The sequence below is a fragment of the Canis lupus genome, chromosome 4 (genome assembly GCF_048164855.1).
Source record: "Canis lupus baileyi chromosome 4, mCanLup2.hap1, whole genome shotgun sequence".
NCBI classification, from domain to species: Eukaryota; Metazoa; Chordata; class Mammalia; order Carnivora; family Canidae; genus Canis; species Canis lupus.
Window position 1 is genome coordinate 67,463,660 of NC_132841.1, and position 25,258 is coordinate 67,488,917.

The 25,258-nt window shown below is 41.8% G+C and overlaps 2 protein-coding genes and 1 long non-coding RNA gene across 18 annotated transcripts in view; 1 reads left to right on the forward strand and 2 right to left on the reverse strand.

Moving 5' to 3' along the window:
- NIM1K (NIM1 serine/threonine protein kinase) overlaps positions 1-5,587 on the reverse strand; it is a 63,848-nt gene extending 58,261 nt beyond the window's left edge. The window contains exon 1 of one of the 3 annotated variants that reach the window (XM_072824709.1): positions 5,433-5,587. The gene's annotated coding sequence lies outside the window, so the exon portion shown is untranslated. Of the gene's footprint in view, positions 1-4,213; positions 4,644-5,015; positions 5,168-5,432 lie in introns of those variants that run through there. The other 2 variants (XM_072824710.1, XM_072824713.1) reach the window with 2 other exon arrangements.
- A 295-nt stretch (positions 5,588-5,882) lies between these two features.
- LOC140632570 (uncharacterized) lies at positions 5,883-7,826 on the forward strand. The gene is made up of 3 exons (XR_012030163.1): positions 5,883-6,112; positions 6,290-6,496; positions 7,392-7,826. It is a non-coding gene; the product is annotated as an uncharacterized lncRNA (long non-coding RNA).
- A 9,470-nt stretch (positions 7,827-17,296) lies between these two features.
- The window catches only part of ZNF131 (zinc finger protein 131), a 31,220-nt gene continuing 23,258 nt past the window's right edge, over positions 17,297-25,258 (reverse strand). For all 14 annotated transcript variants that reach the window (XM_072824726.1, XM_072824727.1, XM_072824729.1 and 11 more), the window contains 2 exons: positions 20,015-20,145; positions 17,297-19,170 (listed from right to left, as the gene is read on the reverse strand). In XM_072824726.1, coding sequence (XP_072680827.1) covers positions 18,484-19,170; positions 20,015-20,145 — 818 coding nt within the window. In that variant the 3' untranslated portion in view covers positions 17,297-18,483. The remainder of the gene's footprint in view (positions 19,171-20,014; positions 20,146-25,258) is intronic.

A 25,258-nucleotide genomic window follows, 5' to 3' on the forward strand; every position in this document is an offset into this window, starting at 1 on the left:
GCTGAAGGCAGGCGCTAAACCGCTGAGCCACCCGGGCTGCCCATTTTATTTTATTTTTAAAGAATTTTATTTATTTATTCATGAGAGACACATACAGAGAGAGAGGCAAAGGCACAGGCGGAGGGGAGAAGCAGGCTCCATGCAGGGAGCCCAACGTGGGACTCAATCCTGGGTCTCCAGGATCACACCCTGGCCTGAAGGCAGCACCAAACCGCTGAGCCACCCAGGCTGCCCCCCTCATCATTTTAGACTTGGCCATCACATCATTGTTTAGTCTACAACAAATTTGCTGTCTTTGTGCTTTAATTTACATTTTAAAACACACATGTCCCATATAGCAAATGCACAGAGTATAAAAACTATTAGTAGAGTTACGGGTATGACCCATATGAATACGAGCACTGATCATTTTTAAAAGACAAAAAGTGGTAAGAAAACAAATGGAATGCAAAATGGCCTGGAAGCATGCATGATTCCAAAGAGCAGCAACCAAGTCATTCAAAACTAGAAGTCTTGAGTTGATGCAATAAAATAATCAATATATGGCAAGGAAAAGTAACCAATAAAATGGAATGATTTTTCCAAGTATGCCTATATCATTAATTCCCCAGAAGGGCAGGATACAAGTTTCTAAGGCCCAGTAGGTATGTGAACATAATCCATAGAAGATGAATTCATACTTAGTGACATTTCATAAAACAATGAGAGAATCCTACAAAGTCCAGACAGAAAAAATAGATTTCAGGCCAAGAATCAAGAATCAGGATGATACTGAACTTACAGCAACACCGGAAGCTAAAAACAATGGACCAATGCCTTCAGAAATTTGCAGGAATTAATTTCCAGCCTAGAACTATATCTATACTCAAACTACCAAGTGCGAGAGTAAAATCAAGACATTTTCAGACATGCAAGGTCTCAAAACTTTCCCATAACTCTTTAAGACGCTACCGCAGTACAAAAGAAAAAAAAAGTTACCACAGTGGATGCTTTGCAAAATGAAAGAGTAAACCAACAGAGAGAAAAACAAGAGAACAAGGAATTCGCAAAGAAGTGAAGTGAAGGGAAATCTCACAATGTGGGTGTGTGTCAAGGCTACAAAAGAACTGGTTCAGACTGGGGATCTGAGGGCTCCATTTTGATTTTTTATTTTTATTTTTATTTATTTATGATAGTCACAGAGAGAGAGAGAGAGGCAGAGACACAGGCAGAGGGAGAAGCAGGCTCCATGCACCGGGAGCCCGACGTGGGATTCGATCCCGGGTCTCCAGGATCGCGCCCTGGGCCAAAGGCAGGCGCCAAACCGCTGCGCCACCCAGGGATCCCCCTGAGGGCTCCGTTTTGGAGGGTGGGGATGAGGGGCGGCCCAGAAGGAACTAACGACTATCTGATGCATTTTGTTGTGTAGAAAATACATACGAGAGGTGTTTTACAGATCCATTAGCATATCTGGGAAGAAATAACAATAGATTCCTAAAAATTAAGCAAATAAAAAATAATTCTTTTCTCCAAAAAAATTGTACAGAAAAAAGAAATATCGTAGTTTACAACTTGGCTCTGCAGTGAACAATAATTACACAATCATAATGCTAACTCAACATCGATTTAATTAAAATTGTGATATTACTTGACAGAGGTGTTGTAGGACAGAATTTTACATTGAGATGTGCACAAGGCCTTGTCCCCTGCAGCTCTGGCTCCTTACCATCCCAAAAGACTCAGCCACTGACTTTTCCTCCCCATTCCCTTGTATAAAACCCAAATTAGGCAAACAATAGATGCTAATCTGCAGGAGCAACTCCTCCCTTGTCCGAGGGCCACCCATGATCAACTATTTCCGATACTAGCTGAACTTTGGCTACACTGGCTAAAGTCTTAGGAAACATTTAGCCCACCTGACCCAAGCCAGATGCTCTTAAGAGCTTTCCCATGCTCGGCAATGGGAAACCAAATAAAAGGTTATGTCAATGGTGCCCTGGCTGATTTCTTTCCATCAATTATGTTGCAAAAATAAAGGGGGGGAATTTGCAAGGATTGGAGAGAGCTATATCCACTCCTACAATAAGAGAAGGCCCATAGATTCTGTCTAAAACTGATAAATCAAGACCAGCTACACAAGCAAATATTCAGAAATGGGGAGGTTAAGTAATCAAACAGCCAAGAGCAGAGAGTGGCTGTATCCAAGGAGGGGGACTGTTGTTTTTGTTAGAATCTTTTAAAATGCTCGAATTCATAAAATTAGATGAATGCATTATTTGATAGGCAATTTTTAAAGATCAAAATTTGTAATTTAAAGTAAAAAAATACAATTACATAAGTGCATCTACAGATTATCTCAATTAAATGACCCCAATAAATGGAGATACAGGCTTTCCTGGTGACTTAAGGATTGGGAGCACCTCATGTGACAGGCCTGCAGATGGGAAAGCTGCCTCATCTCAAGGTCTGGGTGCAACAGGAGGCAGTGGGCCAGCGTGCACCCCAATCTGCCACTCAGGCCTCCCATAGTTCTGCGACACAAGTCAGAGGAGTTTGCTAAATGAGATACCTGGGCTTTTGGGAAAAACATCAAGGTCCCTGTTCTCCATGAAAGATGAGGAGTTCCTTTTAGTTTCCTGCTCCCTGTCTTGGTTTTGAGTTTGTTTCTGTGCAATTCTCTTTGCACCTGACTTTTTCTCTTTGACTCCTTTTTCCTCATTCTGTGCGTTTTCTTTTCTCAGTTAAGACTCCTTTTCCCTACAGTTTTATTTTTCTGTCTAATCTTAAATTCTTCTCACAATTCCTCTGTTGTCTTTCTTCTCATCTTGATTTTTCTCTGAGTCTTGGCTGACTCTGGTGTATTTTTGTCTCTTCACTTTCCATGTAATGATTAACTGAAATGACTTGAAACTTCTGAATGCAACTTGCCCATCTGTAAAACTGGTTAATATTCCTCAGGATACCATATAATACTGGCTGAACTATTTTGAAGTTCTTGGGAGAAAATAATTTTAGAAGCTGTGATCTGCTTAATTCAAATTGTAGACTATTGTCTTCACAAGAAATTTGAATATTTCCTTCTCTCAAAATACATAACTTCAATTCTAGAAATTTTTTTTCTAGTACAACAATAGGAAATGACAATACAATAGAATGAGGCTAATTTTATAAACACCTGATCCTCTCAAGAACTGAAAGAAATCAGCCAACGAATTAAGGCTTTTTAGTCTCTAACAGTGAGATACTGTAATGAACTTCAAAAAATGAAGTTGGATTTCACATTATTTTAATCTTTAAATTTCTCAAAGTGAAACTATATATTTGCCTGAAAACATTAACCTACTAGGATGAAATATTTTTTTATTTTTCCCTTCTTTTAAAACTCTAAGTCTAGAGGTTTTCAAATTTCCCAGTCATGTGCCATCATCGTACAAAATTAATTTTATAGGATTCATCGCTCAGGGATTGTGGATAGATCAAGAGTTATGATTCTTTAAAGACACCAACACTTGCTAATGAAAGTATCTGAATGATGCCACTGCTGCCCCCAAATGAATCTATCTCCATTGAAAACCTAAGGCTAAACCAAGAGCATAGAGGGCTCCACCGCCTAGCTGTAGTTATTACCAGGAAATTTAGATTTCATACAAACCTGCCTTTATTTTAAATGCAGCTCAGTTATTAGAAAAAAGCACATACCGCAAACTAAATATCCAACCCACATTTTTTCCTAACACAGAAGGAGGCCTCTCTGAAGGGTTTTCCAGGCTTACCACTGAACAGTGGTCAAGCCAAAAATAAATTTGCCATGAGGCAAATTCAACAGCCCACAGGACAGGAGAGTCCAGGACAGTAGGACTTAGCTTTTCCCCCCATTCTAGTCTTTCTGGTACCTCCACTCACATTCCCCCCATCTCCTAATTAGAGAGCTAATTAGGACTCCAAATTGAAATGCTGGATGGGGAGGGAGATGCGGTGCCAGGCCAGGATTCCTTTAACATCAAACTCTCCTCCTTCAAGCCTCTCCCGTTAGAGGAGAGAGCTGTGGGGAGCGAGCTGGGCCAGCAGGGCCCACGGCTGGAGGGAAGTGTTTACACTCAGTTGTCTGGGAGGGAAGATCTCTGTTCCACAAATTGCAAACTCTGAAACGATAAAAATTTAAAGACACCAAGCCCGGGGCTTCTAGTACTTCAAAGAAAAGAAACAAGTGTCTTATAAGCTCGATTATTATTACCATGGTGACATGAGGGGACGGGAGGAGATCTCAAGAACAGTTCCTGGTTCCAGCCAGGCAGCTTCTCAACGGTGCGGGGCGACTTCTCCGGTTACCATGGCAACCAAAATTGGAAGTGCTTTTGCAACACTAACAGAAACCATCTTTTGAAGCGCTTCTGTGAATCCCATTGAATACTGATGATGCAAGCTTGAGTGATACAGATTTTTCAAACATTCACATTCACACACACACACACACACACACACACACACACACCCCATATTGCCATAAACAAATAGTCCTTTTAGATTCTCCCTTGAAATCTTGACTTAACTTGCAATAGATTTTTTCGGGTCTGGTTTTGTTTGTTTCCCTTCTGGATTCCCGCGGTCTCCGGTCGCAAACGCGATTTGTTTAATTTCCAAACTTGTCTGAATCGCACGGGTGGGAGCTTAGAATGTGGTTCACTTGCTCCCATTCTGAAGCGGGGTGGGCCAGGGGGCGGGGGGCGGGTCTCACAGAGGGCCCCCTTGTCTAGTGAACGCGGGAGGACGAAGACGGGGGCAGCGGGGGAGGGTGGGGGAGGAGGACGAGGTTGGGGAGGAAGGGAAGGAAAAAGTGGGGCCGGCTGATCCTGGCGGCCCTAGGTTGCCTTGGGTTGCCTTGACCTGTCCATCTGCCCAGATGTTGGGTCAGGCACGCAGACGCTGACCAGACACGACATTTCAAAGACCCCGTTGCCATCCTTTCCGGGTCATCCCGGAGCTCCTAATATTCCCGAAGGGGACCCCCGGGAGGAGGAGCCGAGGCTCTTCCTTACTTGCACAGTCTTCCGAGGCAGCACGACTGTGTCGGGGGCGTGGTGGCGCGGGGCGGTGGGGGCCACAGCCGTCCGCTGGCAGCGGCCGGGGTCGCGCAGGTGCCCCGCGCTCAGGTGCCCGCGCCAGGTGTGCGCGGGGCGGGCGCCGTCGGGCGGGCTCCGGGGCCCAGGGGCGCAGCCAGCGCGCCCGCGCCTCCCGCCTAACGCCCTCCGGCCGCGCGCGCCCCGCCGCCCGGGGAGGGGGGGAGGGGAGGGGAGGGGAGGGGAGGGGCGCCCTTCTGCGGACCCCAGCTCGCCCGCCGCCCCGTGGGGAGCCGGGTCTCCCTGTCCCCGACGCCCCGCGCGGCCCCAGGCCCCCAGCCCGGCGGAGGGCACGCGGGCGGGGGTGCTGGCTGCGAGCCCGCGGCCGCCGCTTACCTCCGTGGCGGGGCCGCGAGCCCCGGGCGGCTGGTGCGTGGGTGGCGGGCGCCGCGGGCCCGCGGGAGGCTCCGGGCTGTCAGGCACGGCGGACCCACGGCGGACCCACGGCGGCCCCCGCAAGCCCCGCCCGCCGCCCGGGCCCGGGCTCTGCGGCGGGGACCCAGGCGCCCCGCAGCGCCTCCCGGAGGACCAATCGGGAGCGGGGGGCCGGCCCGGGGGAGGGGGCCAGGGGCCGGGGGAGGGGCCGCCCGGGGGGAGGGGGCCGCCCGGGGGAGGAGGCCAGGGCCGGGGGGGGGCGCCCGGGGGGGGGGCAGGGGCCAGGGGCCGGGGGGAGGGGGCCGGCCGGGGGGGAGGGGGTGGTGGCCGGGGGCCGGTCGGGCGCCGGGACGCGGGCCCGGACCTCGTAGGCCGGTTTCTATGGCAGCCAGGAAGGAGGCGCCGGGGGGAGGGGGTGCGCGGCGCGGGGACACCCGTCGGAGACCCGGAGGCGGGGGTCTGGCCCTCGCACGGCAAGGATGGGAAGCGGCGGCAGGGCCACACCCGGCTCTCAACTCACGCCGGGTGCGGAACCGCTGGAGACCCTCGATCAAAGGTTTGCGGGTCCGTGGGAGACCGCGACCCCGTAACCTTCCCGACAGAACCGGGTTTTGAGCAAACCACCGTGACCGTTCCCCCAGGTGAGTCTGGCAGGCTTAGGCTCTGCAGAAAGCGGCGCGGGTGCCCCCTCTGCCCGGACCCCCGCCCGCGTCAGGTCCGTTGCTTTGGCAGCGCTGAGGCTGGGAGCCTCTGCAAGCGCCTGTCTCTTCCCCAGCTGCAAACCTCCGGCTAAGGGTAGGTGCCAGATATTTTTACAGTTTACAAACAGGGAAGCCGAGTCACCGGAACTGAGCGTTGAGCAGAAAATGAGATTCCCAGGAGAGTCAACGCATAGAGGTTATTTACTGAAATTCACGTCCTTCGTTTTACGGAGGAGGAACGTGAGGTCAGAGAAGTCAGTTAACAAGGATCACACAGCTTGGTTGATGGCAAAGCCAAGACCGGGCACCCTAAGGCACAGCTCGGTGAGCACTCTTGCCACTTCCTCATACTCTTCTGTATTCCTCATTGCAGAGTAATAATTACAAAAAGCAAAAGTGCTAAAGGAGTCAAATAAGTTAAAGTCTATTTATGGTAGAAATTAGGGAAGCCAGAGATTCCTTTTTTTGCTATTTGACAGGTGCTTGCATACTTTCACAACGGTAACTGATTAAATCCTCAGAATAACCTTATAAATTAGGTATTCTTATTACCATCCCTGTTTTGTCAAATGAGGAAACTGAGGCCCAGAGATGTTACTTGACTGCTCAAGATCACATAGCGGTCCAACGCTGGTGCTGGGATTCAAGCCCAGGCAGTTGGACTCCAGAGTCCGTGCCCTTCTTCTTACTTTGCTGCCTCTTTGTATGACGAAGGGGGACACGAACAGGAAGAGCAAGAAACAAAACCTTGGACAGCTCCAGGGACTGGCCCTTGAGATTGGCAAGCAACCAATCCCTGGTTGATGAGAGTGGTTATCTACTTGTGGAAGAGGAAAATTCTCTGTGAGAAAGATTTGTCTTTAAAGGGAGGCCCTGGGATCCCTGGGTGGCGCAGCGGTTTAGCGCCTGCATTTGGCCCAGGGCGCGATCCTGGAGACCCAGGATCGGATCCCACGTCGGGCTCCCAGTGCATGGAGCCTGCTTCTCTCTCTGCCTGTATCTCTGTCTCTCTCTATCTCTCTGTGTGACTATCATAAATAATTAAAAAAAAAAAAAAGACAAATTCAAAATTATTTAAAAAATAAAAAAATAAAAAAATAAAGGGAGGCCCTTTCCTAAAAAGAAAAAAAAATGTTTTTTTTTTCTTTGAAGAGCGATTTTAAAAATAGTACATGCCATCAGTTTGTTTTCTTTCTTTCTTTCTTTTTTTTTTAAAAAGGGCAGCCTGGGTGGCTCAGCGGTTTAGTGGCGCCTTCAGCCCAGGGCCTGATCCTGGGGACCTGGGATCAAGTCCAACGTCGGGCTCCCTGCATGAAGCCTGCTTCTCCCTCTGCCTGTGTCTCAGCCTCTCTCTCTCTTTCTCTCTCTCTGTGTCTCTCATGAACAAATAAAATCTTTTTTTAAAAATGAAAAAAAGATTTTAAAGTACTCTTTACACCGAACATGGGGCTCAAACCCACAACCCCAAGATCTAGAGTCACCTGCTCCACTAAGGTGGAGCATTACTGAGCCAGCCAGGTGCCCCTTGTTTTCTTTTCTTTCTTTCTTTCTTTTTTTTTTTTTTTTTTTAAGATTTTATTTATTCATGAGAGACAGAGAAAGAGAGGCAGAGATACAGTCAGAGGGAGAAGCAGGCTCCATGCAGGGAGCCCGACATGGGACTCTATCCTGGGTCTCCAGGATCAGGCCCTGGGCTGAAGGTGGTGCTAAACCACTGAGCCACTGGGGCTGCCCCCTTGTTTTCTTTCTAAAGCAATAAAGCATAGGGTAAGACATTACATGTTTAAAAATATAAAATTCTACTTGAATCCTGTAACATAATATACAGGATAGGAGTTCCTAAGGAAACTGCTTGGAAGCCAAGAGCCTCAAACTCACAACCTAACATAGACTCTTTCGTAGACCCTCCCATCATGCCCCTGTAGAGCACCAAAGATGCTAGATTCTAGTGGCTTGGAAGGTTACTGAAAGAAAACAGGAAAATTTCAGCATCAGAGACCACTTCCAAAGTCCATTGGCCAGATTCCATTCCAGGAGCTCCCTTGACCCCAATTTCTCTTGCAGCCATTCTGCTAGAGCCTATTCCCTTTCAGAGCCTTTCCTTCATACTTCCCTTCCCTTGGAAGTCCTGGGATCCCCAGCCATATAGGACTAGTGACTGCTCATTCAATTCCCTCCACTTGAAAAAAAGCATTATTTTTATTCTAGAAAGAGCCATTCAATAGGTTGATTACAGTGTAGCGTTTTTTAGAAGTTAAAAATTCTTATTTTGAATAGTATGGGGAAGTATTTTCAACATATTAAGTGAAAGCAAAAGTTACAAAGCCAAATGATACAAATTTGTGATATGTTTGAGTAGAAGGATATACACTAGATATTAGTAATGTTTTTTTGTTACCTAGTGGAATCATAGGTAATTTAAATGATCTTCTTAATATTTTCCAGCATTTTTTCCTATTTTCTACAATGGGCATATGTGTCAGAAAAAATATTTTAATGTGAGAAAAAAACATTTTTTGAAAGAATTGATTAAACAGACCTAGTCAATGCAGGTAGTCTCAGTTTTCTAAGCTCTGCTCCATTGTCTTGGCAGAAAATAAGTTAAATACATTCTTAGGAACAGCCCTGTGTGATTCTAACACAGGAGGTACTTGCTCTATGCTTTGAGAAACACTGGCAATGGCCAAAAGTTTAGATATTTGAGTCATAACATTATACCTTGTCTCCTAGTTCTGGCACTGATTAGCTTAGCTGTATGAATTCTTTGGTTTCAAGCATCTTTTTTTATTTATTTATTTATTTATTTATTTATTTATTTATTTATTTATTATTTATTTTTTTGTTTCAAGCATCTTCTAATGTCAGGTCCTTCATCTGTACTCTGGAAATTGTGAGAATTAATGACAAAGTTTCTTGCAAACAGTTAAATTAGGTTGTCTTAATCTGGACTTTAGGGGCTTTGGGGTGGTTCGCAGGAGGAGCCCCCACTAAAAACGTGTGAAAGGATACAACTTTCATCACAGTCTTTAAGTAGTTCGGGCCACAAACAGGTCAGTGCTTCCTCTAATGAGTGCTTAATAAGTGGTAGCTATTATTACTATTTCAAGTTCTGATTCCATATTTGGTAGTTACTAGTCTAGGGCATATAGGGACAGTCCTCATTTTCTGGCATTGTTACCTGGTATACTCTATCCTACTGAATGTGAGCCTGAATTAGGGTTTTCCTACCCCTAGTCTCCTTCCTTCTTTCCTCCCATAGGGATATTTGACAAATTTTGGGAGAGGAAGTAGAGTAAAAGTTTTCTAAGACTTCATAGTGCTGTGGAGTTGGATCTGCAACTCCAAAGGCATATCTTATTCCAAGAAAATTTGTCTTCTCTATACTGCTTAGGATCTGTGTGCTACCTAAATCTGATAATGCATATCTCTCAACAATTCAGAAAAATTCTCAATCTCTTTGACTATGACCCCTATCCCATGTTTTACCTTTCTTTCAGAATTCTAATTGGATATTATGTATGTCAGACCTCATTCTAGCTCATGTCTTTTGATGTTTTCCAAATTTTTACCTTCTGTTTAACTTCTTTTATATTCTGTTAATATCTTCAGATCTTATATTTCACTAATTCTTTCTTGAGCTGTAACTCAACAGTGGCTTAACCTGAACACTGACTTTATAAACCTTGACAGCGCAAATACAACAAAATCAATGAGTGGAAGTATGAGAATGCCAAGTTCATACTTTCACAGCATGGGGGTCAACTGACAAGTTAAAATTTAATCAAAATTGATACTTATTAAAATCCTTTGTCAACTTTGTAAGAATCTTTAAAGAACTAATATTTCTTTTTAAAAAATATTTAATTTATTTATTCATGAGAGACACACAGAAAGAGGCAGAGACACAGGCAGAGGTAGAAGCAGGCCCCATGCAGGAAGCCTGATGTGGGACTCCATCCCGGGACTCCAGGATCACACCGAGCCAAAGGCAGAAGCTCAACCGCTGAGACACCCGGGCGTCCCAAGAACTAATATTTCTTGCAGTAAGAAAGATTTATCTGAGCTTTACCATTTTATTCAGCTTATTAAATTCAAGCAAGATTAAACTGAAAGAATTAAAGCTAGCATGGCAATACTGTTTAAAAAAGTACACCCTCTCCCCTCATCTCTCTCCTTCCTCCTTTTTAAATTCTGTTTTTCTTCTCCTTCTCTCCTTCCTCCTCTTCCTCTCTCTTTCATGTGTATATGTGTGTGTGTAGAGCTAGATATTCAAATATTCATGCAATGTTAACAATCATTATTTCTGATAAATGGAAATAACCAGTAAAATAACTTTCACTTTATTTCCTAAAGAATTTTTTTTTAAAGATTGTATTTATTTATTCATAAGAGACACAAAGAGAGAGGCAGAGACATAGGCAGAGGGAGAAGCAGGCTTCTTGCAGGGAGCCCAATGTGGAACTCGATCCTGGGTCTCCAGGATCATGCCCTGAGTCAAAGGCAGACACTCAACCGCTGAGCCACCTAGGTGTCCCTAAAGAATATTTTTTTACTTTATTACCTAAGATATGTTTTTTTTACTTTATTTCCTAAAATATGTAAATCTTTTACTTGAGTAGGTGTAATTTAACATCAATAACAAAACGAAGGGATCCCTGGGTGGCGCAGCGGTTTGGCGCCTGCCTTTGGCCCAGGGCGCGATCCTGGAGACCTGGGATCGAATCCCACATCAGGCTCCCGGTGCATGGAGCCTGCTTCTCCCTCTGCCTATGTCTCTGCCTCTCTCTCTCTCTCTCTCTCTCTCTCTGTGACTATCATAAATAAATAAAAAAAAAATTAAAAAAAAATTAAAAAAAAATAAATAACAAAACGAAAAAGAAAGAGGTTGCAAATTTCAGTGGCTGAGTGAAGGGCCACTACATTTCCCTCTGCCAGTGAGCCTAAGTTCTATCAATATTCTCAATATTTTTTTTTAATTTTTTTTTAAAGATTTTATTTATTCAGGAGAGACACAGAGAGGGAGAGAGGCAGAGACATAGGCAGAGAGACAAGCAGGCTCCATGCAGGGAGCCCGATGTGGGACTCGATCCTGGGTCTCCAGGATCACATCCTGGGCCAAAGGCAAACGCTCAACCACTGAGCCACCCAGGTGTCCCAATATTCTCAATATTTTTATTTAATTCACTTCAGATCTCCCCGTTGCATCCTTTAGTTCAATATTGAACTTTCTTCCTAAAGGTAAAATACAAAAAACATAAGAAAAATAAAAAAACAAATTGTGATCTTGAGAAATTTTCATTATAAAAGTAATTTTCACTATAAAATTTGAGTCCCTGAGATTCTCACTTACAGTAGCAACTGTACTCCAAACTTTTCTTGAAGGTGTAGCCCCGTAGTAGTAATTAGTGTAATATGTTCTTATAATTGGCACTTGGGTATTATTTACAACTCAGCAATGAAGAACAGCGTAAGAGCCCTGGGCCCACGGATACTTAAGTAAAATTATCTTACGAAAATTTATAAAAATAAAAAATAAATCATTTACCTTTGTCTGAATCTTTAGTTTTTTTTTTTAGTTTTTTATTTATTCATGAGAATACACAGAGAGAGAGAGAGAGAGAGAGAGAGAGGCAGAGACACAGGGACACAGGCAGAGGGAGAAGCAGGCTCCACGCAGGGAGCCCGACGTGGGACTTGATCCCGGGTCCCCAGGATCACACCCTGGGCTGAAGGTGGCACAAAACCCCTGAGCCACCCAGGCTGCCCTGAATCTTTAGTTTTTAATGAGCACTGTTTTAACTGGAGCAGGGTTCTGAACCCATAGTATTTCCTCAGTAGTATTTTCCCAGCTATATCTAGTAACAATTATTTCACAGGACAGTTTATGTCCTGACAAATATAGGCAGGCAGTCTACCAGACCGCAAAACCACAACTAATGATCAGCTATTCTCTCAAGTGAATTCATATATTGGCATTTACTTCTCAGCAGATATTAGCTAACATTTTGTGTCTTACGTATATTTGGGTTACTTGGAAGCAGCATAAGTATTCCTAGCCAATTATTTTGATACTTTGGCTTTTAATTTCTCTATTCTCCAGTGCTTCTTGTCTTTGTGGCATTTTCATTTTAGAAACAGAGAAGTAATTATTTACTGAGAACAAGCAGAATGTTCTTGCTTGAAATGAAAAAAACCGAAGATAGCTGCCTTCGTCCAGTCCTTTACTTGAATGATAAACATGAGCAATAGGTAACAAAATATTTTTAGAGTAGCACCTGTCTACACTATAGAAAAAGACCATCAGAAAGACTACTCATCCTGTGCTTCCTTGGAGTGCCCTATGTCCGTTATTCCCCAACTGACAGGGGTTCCAGGATTAAGGGTGTTAGTATTAGCTGGGAACTTGTTAGACATGCAATTGCAATTTTTAGAGCCCTAATCCAGACCAATTAAATCAGCCGCCTAGGGTGTGAAGTCTAGCGATGTATGTTTTAACAAGATTCTCATGCACTAAGTGGGAGAACCACTGCCTAGATGGTGTAGTGTCAGGGCAAGGAGACATCAGAAGAATTTGCTGCATGTATCTTGCCAGCTTTTCTGATCTCCTGTACCCTGCACCCCAAACCCCATCATGGGCTGATGTGGATTCCAAAAAGAAGGCTCATACAAAGGTTAACTGTATTTTAGTCAAGACTGTAGTCTGTGCAGTCAAGCTCCTTGGTTTCAAATACTGGTTCCCTTCTTCACCAGTTTCTCATCTCCTTCTCTTACTTTCCCTCATTTATATTTACCTCAGGTCACTGAGATGATTAAATGTTCAGCATTTGATAAGTGATTCATAAATGATGCTACTTTTTTAAAAAAGATTTTATTTATTTATTCATGACAGACACAGAGAGAGAGAGAGAGAGAGAGGCAGAGACACAGGCGGAGGGAGAAGCAGGCTCCATGCAGGGAGCCCAATGGGGGACTCAATCCCGGTCACCAGGATCACACCCTGGGCTGAAGGTGGCGCTAAACCACTGAGCCACCGGGACTGCCCATGATGCTATTTTTCTATCCTAGACTTTTTTTTTTTAAGATTTTATTTATTTATTTATGAGAGATACAAAGAGAGAGAGAGAGAGGCAGAGAAACAGGCAGAGGAAGAAGCAGGCTCCATGCAAGGAGCCCCATGTGGGACTCGATCCCAGGTCTCCAGGATCATGCCCTGGGCTGAAGGTGGCGCTAAACCGCTGGCTGAGCCACCCAGGCTGCCCCTAGACTGTCTTTTGTAACAATGACCATCAAGGTGGGCATTATTTCAGGTGAATAATTATGTATGACATCAGGTTTTAGGAAAAGTGAGAAGAAAAAATATTGAATTCACAGCCTGCCTTCCTATTCACCATGTCAACAGGATTAATGAAGTAATCTTCATACAGCAGAGTAACTTTAAGATATCCTCATAAGGTCAGGATACATTTATGACAGCCTCTGTTACCTTTTTACTTTATTTATTTAATTTATTTTAATTTTTTAAAAAAAGATTTTATTTATTCATGAGACACAGAGAGAGAGAGAGAGAGGCAGAGGGAGAAGCAGGCTCCATGCAGGGAGCCTGATGTGGGACTCGATCCTGGGTCTCCAGGATCAGGCCCTGGGCTGAAGGCCGTGCTAAACCACTGAGCCCCGGCTGCCCTGTTACCTTTTTTTATTATTTTTTTTTTCCTGTTACCTTTTTAAAGCAATATACTTCTAGGTCTCCAACTACAAAGGATTGTATTAATTGGTAGTGGTGGTGGGGAGGGTTTAAATTTTAATTCCTGCCGCTTCTCATTTTAAGTCTTTTATGACAAATGGTGTAAGAGCCATAGCACAGCTCAGCACATCATATCTGAAAAATATTAAGCTTAGGTTCCCCTCCTCTCTTGATGTAATTAAGAGTGTTAAACCTAAGGAATGTGAAGCTAAGTTTTCTCCAACAGAATCAGGCTAAACTTTTAAGGTCAGGCATTTCCTTTTAATTTTGTATGACATAGTTATAAAACATTATTTCCATGTGAATACACTGATGACCTTCCGATAATGTGTTTAAAACAACTCATGTTCAATTGAAGATGTACATTAAAACATACTTGATTTTCTTGTGGACTTGATCTACATTTAGGCCTCGGTACTGTTGCCTTATTCCAATTATAACATGGGCAAATAGTCTAGAACTTCAAAGACCCTTTCGGTCTTGAAATCTTTAATTTCAAGTTGAATGTAGCAGAAACAGAAGCACATATATTTCCACACTAATATTCCTTTCAATAGTGTATGAGGAAGTCAGCCTTTTTAAGCAGGCTCCATGCAGGAAGCCGGACGTGGGATCATGTCCTGGGCCGAAGGCAGGCGCCAAGCCACTACGCCACCGGGGCTGCCTGACTTCTGGGTTTTAAATGTATTCCTATTAGGGTTCAGTTTAGTTTTCCTTTGAATCGGATTGTAGGTAAGGTATAATAAAAATATATATATTCAGTCTTGTCCCTGGTTCTTGGCACAGAGCTCTTAAGATCCTTGGAATTTCCTGAGATGTTTTTTGTCATACGCTCCTTTTTGCCTATACCTGAGTTTATGCTAATGAGGTGATCTTGGCACTGGTCACCAGTGCAAGCAACCACATGATTAGGGGGCTGGAATAATCAGCCACACCCCAAGATATCCAGGGAGAGGCTGGAGAGTAAGTTCAATAGTCAATGGCCAATGATTTCATCAATCGCATCTAGGTAATGAAATTTAGTAAACAAGGTAAAGGGTTAAGAGAGCTTCCAGGTTGGTGAACACATCCTGTGTAGGGAGAGTAGAGCACCAAAAGTTCACAGAAGCTCTGCCCACCTCCCCCAACTCCCTTTGCCCTATACATCTTTTCCATTTGGCATTTTTTAAAAGACATTTTAAAGTAATTCCTTCACCCAACTCGGGGCACAAACTTAACCCAGAGATCATGAGTCACATGCTCTACCAACTGAGCCAGCCAGGTGCCCCTGGGTTGTATCCTTTAGAGTAAAACTATCCTAGTAAATGTAGCACTTTCCTCAGTTCTTTAAGTTGTTCTAGTGTACTGAACCTGACAAGGGTGGGAACCCCTAATTTGTAGCTGACAGGGCACAAGTGCAGATATCCTGGATACCTCATTTTTGGCTACTGTCTGAAGTGAGGGCAGTCTTGTGGCACTGCTCATTTAACTTACAGAGTCTATGCTAACTCTGGCTGGTGTCAGAAGTGACTTGTTGGACACCCAGTTGGTACTAGAGAATAAAAGTACTGCTGTTTGTTAGAACAGTGGAATAGGGGAGACAAAAGAGGCTCTCCTACGGTTCTGCAGTACACTTGGGATTCCTGTGATGACCAGTGTGTCTGGCACTCCAAGGCCCAGCTGTCACTGTAGACCTAAAACCCCACTAGGAGTAAAATGGAAGGAATAAAATATTCAGTTCAGTTCTTAAATATATGTTGTGGTTTTTCATAGTTGTTTTATTATATGTAAAATGTTTTGCAAACTGCAAATCGACAGGTTTATGGGAGCTACCAGTGGGTAGCTTCCCTCTTATGCAATCAAACTAACTGGTATTCAGGGTACACTGATATGGCCTTTATACCCTTTGAAGAAAGTAAAATTATCTATACTTACCCCTTAAACCAGTTTTGAAAGGCCTTGCCAAACCTGAGAACTCAAATGTTAATTTTAATACTTTGTTGTGCCTTGTCCCTGATCTCTCCCTTCTGGTCAGAGCTCTTGAAAGATTAGGTTTAAAAATAAATCTCACTTCATACCTTGGCTTAAAGGGCACATCGTGAGCTATTTTCAGCATTCAAAATTCACTAGATACTAACTAGTAATTTACATACTTGAAACCACTATCTGTCAGGGATTTTTTTTTCTTTTTAAACTACAACCAGGAAAAAAAATAAATAAATAAACTACAACCAGGGACGCCTGGGTGGCTCAGTGGTTGAGTGTCTGCCTTTGGCTCAGGGCATGATCCCAGAGTCGCTGGATCGAGTCCCACATCGGGCTTCCTGCATGGAGCCGGATTCTCCCCCTGCCTGTGTCTCTGCCTCTTTCTCTGTGTCTCTCATGAATAAATAAAATCTTAAAAAAAAAAACAAACAAAAAACTACAACCAACTCAGGAACATGGACATCTTATGGCAAGCTGAAAATCCCACATAATATAATTTAACTCTATCATCAGTATTTTCTAACTTCAAAGAAAGAAAAAAATATGTATGTAAGCTTTGTAGTAAGTACTCAACTACCAAACAGAACAGACTTAGAAATGTTAATAAAATTTTATCTTAAAAACTCAACTTCCGATTCCTGTTATATCTGAATCCATGACCTCACCAGTTGTGGGAAATCACTGCCTTTGGAATAGTTCATACATGTGATACCATTTAATATTAGGATTACCAAATGAGGATAAGCTGAATTGATCTTTTAAACCAACTAGGGATGCCTGGGTGGCTCAGCGGTTTGGTACCTGCCTTCAGCCCAGGGCATGATCCTGGAGACCTGGGATCGAGTCCCGCATCCAGCTCCCTGTGAGGAGCCTGCTTCTCTCTATGCCCATGTCTCTGCCTCTCATAAATAAAAAATAATAAATAAATAAATAAATCCTTTAAAAATAAATAAAATTTAACATACTAGTAGTAAGTGGAGAAGGTCTATTTAAAAATAAGCTCTGGGCAGCCCGGGTGGCTCATTGGTTTAGCACCACCTTTGGCCCAGGGTATGTGATCCTGGAGACCCGGAATCGAGTCCCAAGTTGGGCTCCCTGCATGGAGCCTGCTTCTCCCTCTGCCTATGTCTCTGCCTCTCTCTCTCCCTCTGTGTGTGTCTCTCATGAATAAATAAATAAAATCTTAAAAAAAAGTTCTATTTAAAAAATTGCATTGGCTGTTGTTCCCTACCATGGAACTGAACTGCAAATGCCAACCTCTTCCTCCTTCCATTCTTTTGAACTGTTTTTTGGGGATTAGAGGTATATACTAAGAATTGTAGATCTTAATTCATGAATCAGTCATGAATGAGAAAATATCTCTGACCACAGACCAACTTCTACACTAGTAATCAAAAAGAAAAAAAGAGTCATGAACACATAATTTTAAACTTTACTTTAAAAATGTAAATATCTCCCAATATTTAACAGGTAAAGAAAATAGCATATTGGTTTACTTTATGTGGCTGTTATATTTTATTTTCCAAGTAATACTGATTAAAAATATTTACACACCTACTTATAAGTCCACAGTTTAGCACTCTTATTTGTATGGCTTTAAAAGTTATAGCACAAGATCTTTACATTAAGGATCGGGGGAAAAGATTCATTCAAAACAAAGCCTGATATATTATATACATGTTTTTCTCTGTACTTTATTTTAATACATTAATTTTTAAATGATGCTCATCTTTTTTTTCATCTGGTGGTAAAATACTAGTGCAACTTTTCATCAAAAAAAGTTTACCACAAATATAAATGAATTTTCCCAATTGGAGATGGCCCTTCAGTTGCCATTAAATGAAATTTCTCAACCTAAGTTACCAAGAAAAAGAATTGGTAGTTGCCATTATAAGCAAAAACATAAAAGTACTACAGCATCACCTACATTGCTCCTTACAACACAAACTTTGAAAGAACCAGAGACGCTTTATAGAAGTTTAGTTGGTTTTGAAAAGGCACATGGGTGTGGTTTTTTTGTTTTATTTTGTTTTTCCTTCTAGAAATTTTGCCACCACCACTGTTTCTGTTGCAGAGATGACATCTGTGACTATCAGTATAGACAAGAAGGTTGTTCAAACTAAAGAAAGCCGGAAGCCAAAATTTAACTGCACAGTAACAATGTACTTTTCTTCATGCAGCCTTGTGTTCCTATATATTCAATTTTCTAACATGCATTAGAATACATAAACTTGTATTCTAATGGTTTTACGTTTGATTTTACAACATGGAAAAAATCTGAGAAAGGACGTGACCTGGGAAAGAGAAGGGAGAACCCTTATCACAAAGAAAATAGATACATTCGTACCCAACTATATAATAAGAATATAATCCATTTAAGTTTGCAGAAATAATACTTCTCAAAGCTTCCCATTCACGTATGGGAAAGATCCCTCCTCTGTGGCATTAAGAGGGGGAATCAGTTTGTTTCAATAGAAACAGTTCAGCACAACAGGAAAAGACTTTAACTTTGGTCCACTTGTCTGTTAGCTTAAGGACAGTCACACTGCCCATCATCAGTTCAAAAACTGAACACATAAATTTAAAAATATATTCATTTGTTATTTCATTCTAAAACAGGCATAGGTGTTCTGTTTTCATTCCCTGCCCTTTCGGCTTGGGAATCCACTGTTGATTTGGTCTCTAAACCCTCAGCATCTTCGTGATCGTCCCCGGCAGCTCCGGCGGCATCTGCATGGGTGGGCTCTCTTTCCTCCTGGTTCATGATTTCAGGGGTCACTTGTTCCAAGTCGGCTTCTAGCAGTTCAGTCTGTACTTCCACTGGCATCTGATTTACCCGTTCGACATGCAGCTCCTCCACATGTACTTCAGTACCCTCTTCAGTCTGAATTCGACCCACTTCTAGGTAACTCACCTGGACCTGCTCTGGAAGCTCACTCAGATGTGAATCATGAACTTGGCTGTCCTGGAGCAGATCTGGATGGACCTGTTCCACAGTCACTTGTGCCGAATCCACCTGAACCTGGAGCAATGGTAACACATGCACCTTCCCAACTTGTTCTATAATCGTCATTGACGTCACAGGTTCAGTTTGCACACGTGTTTCTACTGAAAGAACTTCTTCAGTTATTAGACGCTCTGAAATATTATGAGTATCACTGAGATGCCTCCTTAATTCATTTCCTTGCATAAACCACAAGTCACATAAAGTACAATGGTTGGGCTTATCTCCAGTATGTATTACCAAATGATCTTTGAACTGGTCCCAGCTGTTAAACACACTGTTACAGACCTGAAATAACCAAACATATGGTTTTAACAATACTAATATTCAAATTGAAGAAAATATGAGTGCATTTATTCTCTGTAAGGAAAAATTTGAATTTTTCTGAAAAATGTTATAATGTTGTCTAAGATTTCATAATTCTCTTATTTGCCTTTTAGCTGATGTAGCTAATAATAACTTAAATGCATTTTGAGAAACGTTTTAATGCTGCCTTCATTGCTTAAATGCCATATAAATTCAAAGAATTAAAGTACCAATATTAAAATTTCTCCCATAGTACCATTAACATTTAGAACACTTACATTATGTGGGCTAAATACACATGAATCATGAAAGAGCTGATCACAGCTAGTCAGTGCCCCACTGCCTCACTCTAGAATTCTAATGATCGCCTGATGGTTAAGAATAACCACGGTTTCAGACTACCTATTATTGAGGACGTAATTTTATTGCCATTGGTGTAATCTGGGGTTGGATAGAAAAACACCCTATTCTAATCTTCCTTCTAAAATCAAGAGGATAGTGATGTTCTTTACTCTCATTCTTTCCAAACTGTCAGCTCTATACTTTTTACTCTAGACTCTGCTACCCTTCACTTTTATTTTTTTATTTTTATTTTTTTTTAAAGATTTATTTATTTATGATAGACATAGAGAGGCAGAGACACAAGAGGAGGGAGAAGCAGGCTCCATGCAGGACCCTGATGTGGGACTCAATCCCAGGTCTCCAGGATCAGGCCCTGGGCTGCAGGCAGCGCTAAATCATTGCACCACGGGGGCTGCCCACCCTTCACTTTTAATTTTAAACACAGACTCCTACTTTGCGAAGGACAGAATACATCCACACATACCTGACATTCATAAAGCTTCTTTCTTCCCTTTTTTGCCCCTACTCCAGTTTGGCACGCAGTCAGGTGACATTTGAGGGTGCTATTTCTAGCAAATCGTTCATGACAATTTGGACATTCAAAAGGTTTTTCACCTATTACAACAGAAAAAAATTATATTGACAAATCAAGAAAAACAGAAAAAGCAAAGTTTTTTCTTTTTGGTAAATTCTAATAGCACCTTCTTGAAAGAAGATCTGAATTTATAATTAAGATGTTTTCACCACATCCAAAAGGCTCTTCTAGAGGTGGACATAGTAAGTTTTCAGTGATTATTGTAATTGTTATTTGTACTCTGAGGAAGAAATAAAATTTGGATCAGAGTTGTTTCATGTATTCTCATTTCTTAAAAAACTATATATTTTCCCTTAGGAAAAAAAATCAAGATCAATTTCTCTTTTTGGGAAATGCCTCACCATCCACTCCACGATAATTTTTTGAGCATTTACTATGTGTCAGACCAATGTGCTAGGTGACGAAAGATAAATAAATGGCCCTTCTTGTTAAAAACTCCATATCACAAGCCAGAGTATTTTATGAAGGTGAAATACACAATGAACACCTGCAATGTATTGTAGAAGTCTTGTTTCAGAAAAAAAGGGCACTGGAAAATGTATTGCAGCAGCACGAAAGGAGGAGAGTATCCTGCCTAGAATAGAGTAAGAGAAGGAAAGAGGAAGTTTATTCAAGGCAGAGGCATAGAATATAAAACAACATGGTGGGTGAGGAGTAAGGAGGGAAGGTATCAGTAATGACCTCCAGATTCCTGGCTTAGAATACCAACTGGAATAAAGAACACAGAAATCCAAGTATGTTTGGAGTACAGTATGTTGGTAAAGATTATAAATTTAGTTTTGTATCTGTTGATTTGAAGGTACTCAAGGTGGAAAAGTCTGGTAAACAGCTGTAGATTAATCTGAAGCCAAATAGAGGGTGGACTGATATACAGATTAGGAGTTACTTTGAGTGGTAATAAAAACCTCTGATGTGGTTAAAACTCTAAGTATGTTATGTGATAACAAAATCAAGGAGGGAACTCAATGAAACAGGTAATGAGGCAGCAAAGACAACAGAATCAGAACAGCCAGAAGCAGAACAAAGAGCACCGAGGGAAATTAAGAAATTCAGGAAGATGAGGGCAGTAAACAATGTCAGCTGAACAGAGATGTCAGGTAGGACAACAGGGGATTCTACTAACTCTAATGAGAACAGTGTGAGTGATGTGGTGGGGTTAGAAGCTAGACTATGGTGAGATGAGAGACAAGTTAATGAAAACAGTACAGAAATTCTTCTCCAAAGTCTTGGAAGTAAAGAGGATGGAGGGTTTTGACATGACAAATACATCATCTGCTGGGGTGGGGTGTGGGCAGGGTCTTGAGTACTAGACTGAAGGTACAGAATAATTTCACAAGATCTAAATCAGATACTAAAAAGCCTCCTTTAAAGTCTGATAGGAATTGTTTCCAACAGTCCTTTGCAAGGGAGTAGGGGTAAATGACCAATAATTCCAGGATTTTTAAAAAAAATTTTTTAGAGCAAGTGGCTTCAAAAGCCAAGGGAATATGCTTGGAGTGTAAGACAAAGTGATTCTTTTTTTTCTTTTTCTTTTTTTTTTTTAAGATTTTATTTATTCATGAGAGACAGAGGCAGAGGGAGAAGCAGACTCCATGCAAGGAGCCTGATGTGGGATTCGATTCCGGATCCTGGGATCACGCCCTGAGCTGAAGGCAGACGCTCAACTGCTGAGCCACTCAGGCACCCCAAGAAAAAGTGATTCAAGTTGTACACAAGGAGGACAAGATAGAGAAATCAGAAATGGGGCAATAAGCTAGGTGGAGAGGGATATGAAGGACTGGCAGGCTAACTGAGGTAGAGTCCAACAGTCAGAGTAAGGGAAGGAGAGGGAGGATTCAAGGGATAGCATGATGCCTACAGAGAACAGGTTCTGGTGTTGAGGTCCCAGTTGTGACCCCCATACTAGTTAAGTAACTAGTTGTTTTTACTCTGACCAAAAAAAAAGCTTATTTTTTTTGTGCAATGCATGAGATGAAAAAATTAGAAACCTTATGACCTAGAATTAGTGTTGGTACAGAAACTTGTTTTCGACTCCTCAAATATTAAGAGATAAATAAAAAGGTTAAGTTTTGTGGTTTTAGTAGTGCATAATTTTTCACTATAAATAAAATCTACAAATATAAAGTTATAGTTTCTTTAAATAGTAATTTCATGACATATGCCAAGATTTAAAATGTACATATTCTTTGACTTGGCAATTCTGCTCTTGAACATGTACACAAAGACATATGCACCAGTATATTATTATTACAGCATAGTCTGTAATAGCGAAAGACCAGCAACAACCTAAATGTGTATCAATACAGGTAAATTATGGCATACCTATACACCCAAACACCATGCAGCCACAGTGGGAAAAAAAGACATGTAAATTCCTCAATTTTCACATATTTAAAGAGTTCAGTAGAAAAGGCATGACACTGTATTGCATGTCTCTATTGTTCCCCCCACCCTCCCAAAACTCTGTGTCCATCTATGGTTACTAGAAAATGCAAACGCTGGGGAAGGATAAATTAAGAAAATAATGACAGTAGTTGCTTCTGGAGAGATCTACTGAAGTAGGAAAGCATTTCATTTTTCATTGTATGTCATTTCAGCCTTTATGTCATTTGAACTTTTGCTATTTAAAAAATTAGCTTAAAAATAAAAAATAAAAAAGTAAACAATTAGCTTAGTTAATTAAGACCAATGAAATATAGAAAATAGCAACAGATTAATTCTGCTTTAGATGTGTGGACAGCACAATCTTCAAAGTGCTTTTAGTGTTTTCTCTTATTTGTCATAACCCTGTAATGTAGGTTATCATTACCCTTTTTGACACAGACAAGGAAGAGGTCCAAAGATAAAGTGACCAGTCAAGTTCATTATACTGGCAAATGTCAGAACTGGAGGTGGAATCTAATTCTGATTTCCAGACCCACATTCTTTCTATAATTCCCCACTGCCTCTCTAGGAAATGAGGTAACAATTATTTGAAGACATGGTTAAAGGTCACTTTTAGGTTCTCTTTCATTCTAGGTGTCCCACAGGTGAATCTGTGGTATCTCCTCCCTCCTCTAAAGTGCTAACCCTTTTATTTTTTTTATTTTTTTCTAAGTTAATAAAACCAAACCAGAAAGCTAGGATTTACTCCCATATTTCACTGGTCACCAAATCCTGTTGATTTTGCCTACTTAATGTGATTCACATCTCTAATTTTTTTTTCCATTATCACTACCTTTACTCAACTCTTCACTCTTGCTTAGACTGCTCCAACAGCTTCCTAAAATCTTGGAGGTTTTACCTCACTCCAATCTATCTCCTGCCAGTCATCACTCTAAAATATACATCTGATCCTGGTTTAAAAAAAATTTTTTTTTAAAGATTTTACTTACTTATTTGGGAAAGTGAGCAAGAGGAGAGAGCAAGTGAACATGGGTGGGGTGGGGGGAGCAGAGAGGGAGAAGCGGACTCCCTGCTGAGCAGGAAGTCTAATCCAAGGCTCCATCCCAGGGCCCTGGGATCATGACCCGAGCAGAAGGCTGATGCATAACCGACTGAGCCACTCAGATACCCTTTAAACTTCTTTAAATGACTGGTCTTTCAAGATAAAATCCAAATTCATTTGCAGCACTTACAAAAATTAAGTGTGGTCTTGGCTTCATCTTCCATCACTTTCTCTCCCTTGCCCTTGTTCATGATGCCTAGGATGTGCCACGCAGTCAGCCCTTACTAACTCTTCCAGCTCCATCTTGTCATTCCTCTACTTGGACCCAATCCCCCAGGCAGCAGTGCTCCAAACAAGTTGCTTCTTCTCTTTTTTTTTTTTTTTTTCTTCTTCTCTTTTTTTATGCCTGTGTACACTTCATTTCTTTTGCCTGGAATGCCTATCTCCTAGCTAACTCCTCTTCCTTTGAGAGTCATTATAAGGGGAATGCTCCAAGAAACCATCCCTGTCTTTTCCAACATAAATAAACAGCCCAGGCAGGCATTCACATAAGACTGTGTGCTGACCTCTATCAACCCTTGGCCCATCCCATGTGACTGTGCCTACTTGTCTCCCCCAACATAACTGTGAACTCCTTGAGGGCAGGGACTCTAACATTTCCTTACCTCTAAGACCTAGCAGGTTGGTATTACCGTTACTATTTTCCAAATGGAAACAAACTAATTCATAGGACAAGAAACAGCCAAAATTTTGCAAATCAAGCCACAGATTATAGTGCAGGCTTTAAGAATGCTAAAGAAACCAAACCGCTAAACTAGTAAAAGTATTGGGACGCCTGAGTGGCACAGAGGTTTAGCGCCTGCCTTCAGCCCAGGGCGTGATCCTGGGGTCTGGGATTGAGTCCCACATCGGGCTCCCTGCAGAGAACCTGCTTCTCCTTCTGCCTGTGTCTCTGCCTCTCTCTCTCTGTCTCTCATGAATAAAATTAAAAAAAAAAAAAAAAACTAGTAAAAGTATGCAAAATATGAAACTGAAGGAGATTTATGTATATTTTGAGAATAGGAAACAGGAATGGGATTGTTTCCTCATTTACACTGAGTTTCTTATAAGCAAAAAATGATCCACCCTTTATTAACATAAGCACTTTTTTTTTTTTTTACTTTTTTTTTTTTTTAAGATTTTATTTATTTATTCATGAGAGACACACAGAGAGGCAGAGAGAGAGGCAGAGACACAGGCAGAGGGAGAAGCAGGCTCCATGCAGGGAGCCTGATGTGGGACTCGATCCTGAGTCCTCAGGATCATCAGGCCCTGGGCTGATGGCGGCGCTAAACCGCTGAGCCATCCAGGCTGCCCACATAAGCACAATTTAAAACCGTTTACTTATGCTCCCTTGATTCACCAAGTCACTGGTCACATCTGCAACTATCTTATTACTAATTACTAGTACAGTTAATTGCAGTTAAATGCTAACAAAGTTCAGTTTGCTTTAGGTGTTAAACTGTTCTTCCAATGGACATCTAGTTCTGTAATTTCTAACTACTTAATTAACTTATATTACATAATTATAAAGACATACAACATAATACACTTTAAGCTCTATTTTCTTCTATTTAATCCAAAATACAAAGGATAGGATATGGAAAGCACATTCCAAAACTTCCAAAATAGTCTGTGTTGCCTGTTTTACAGTGGGTAAGCCACTA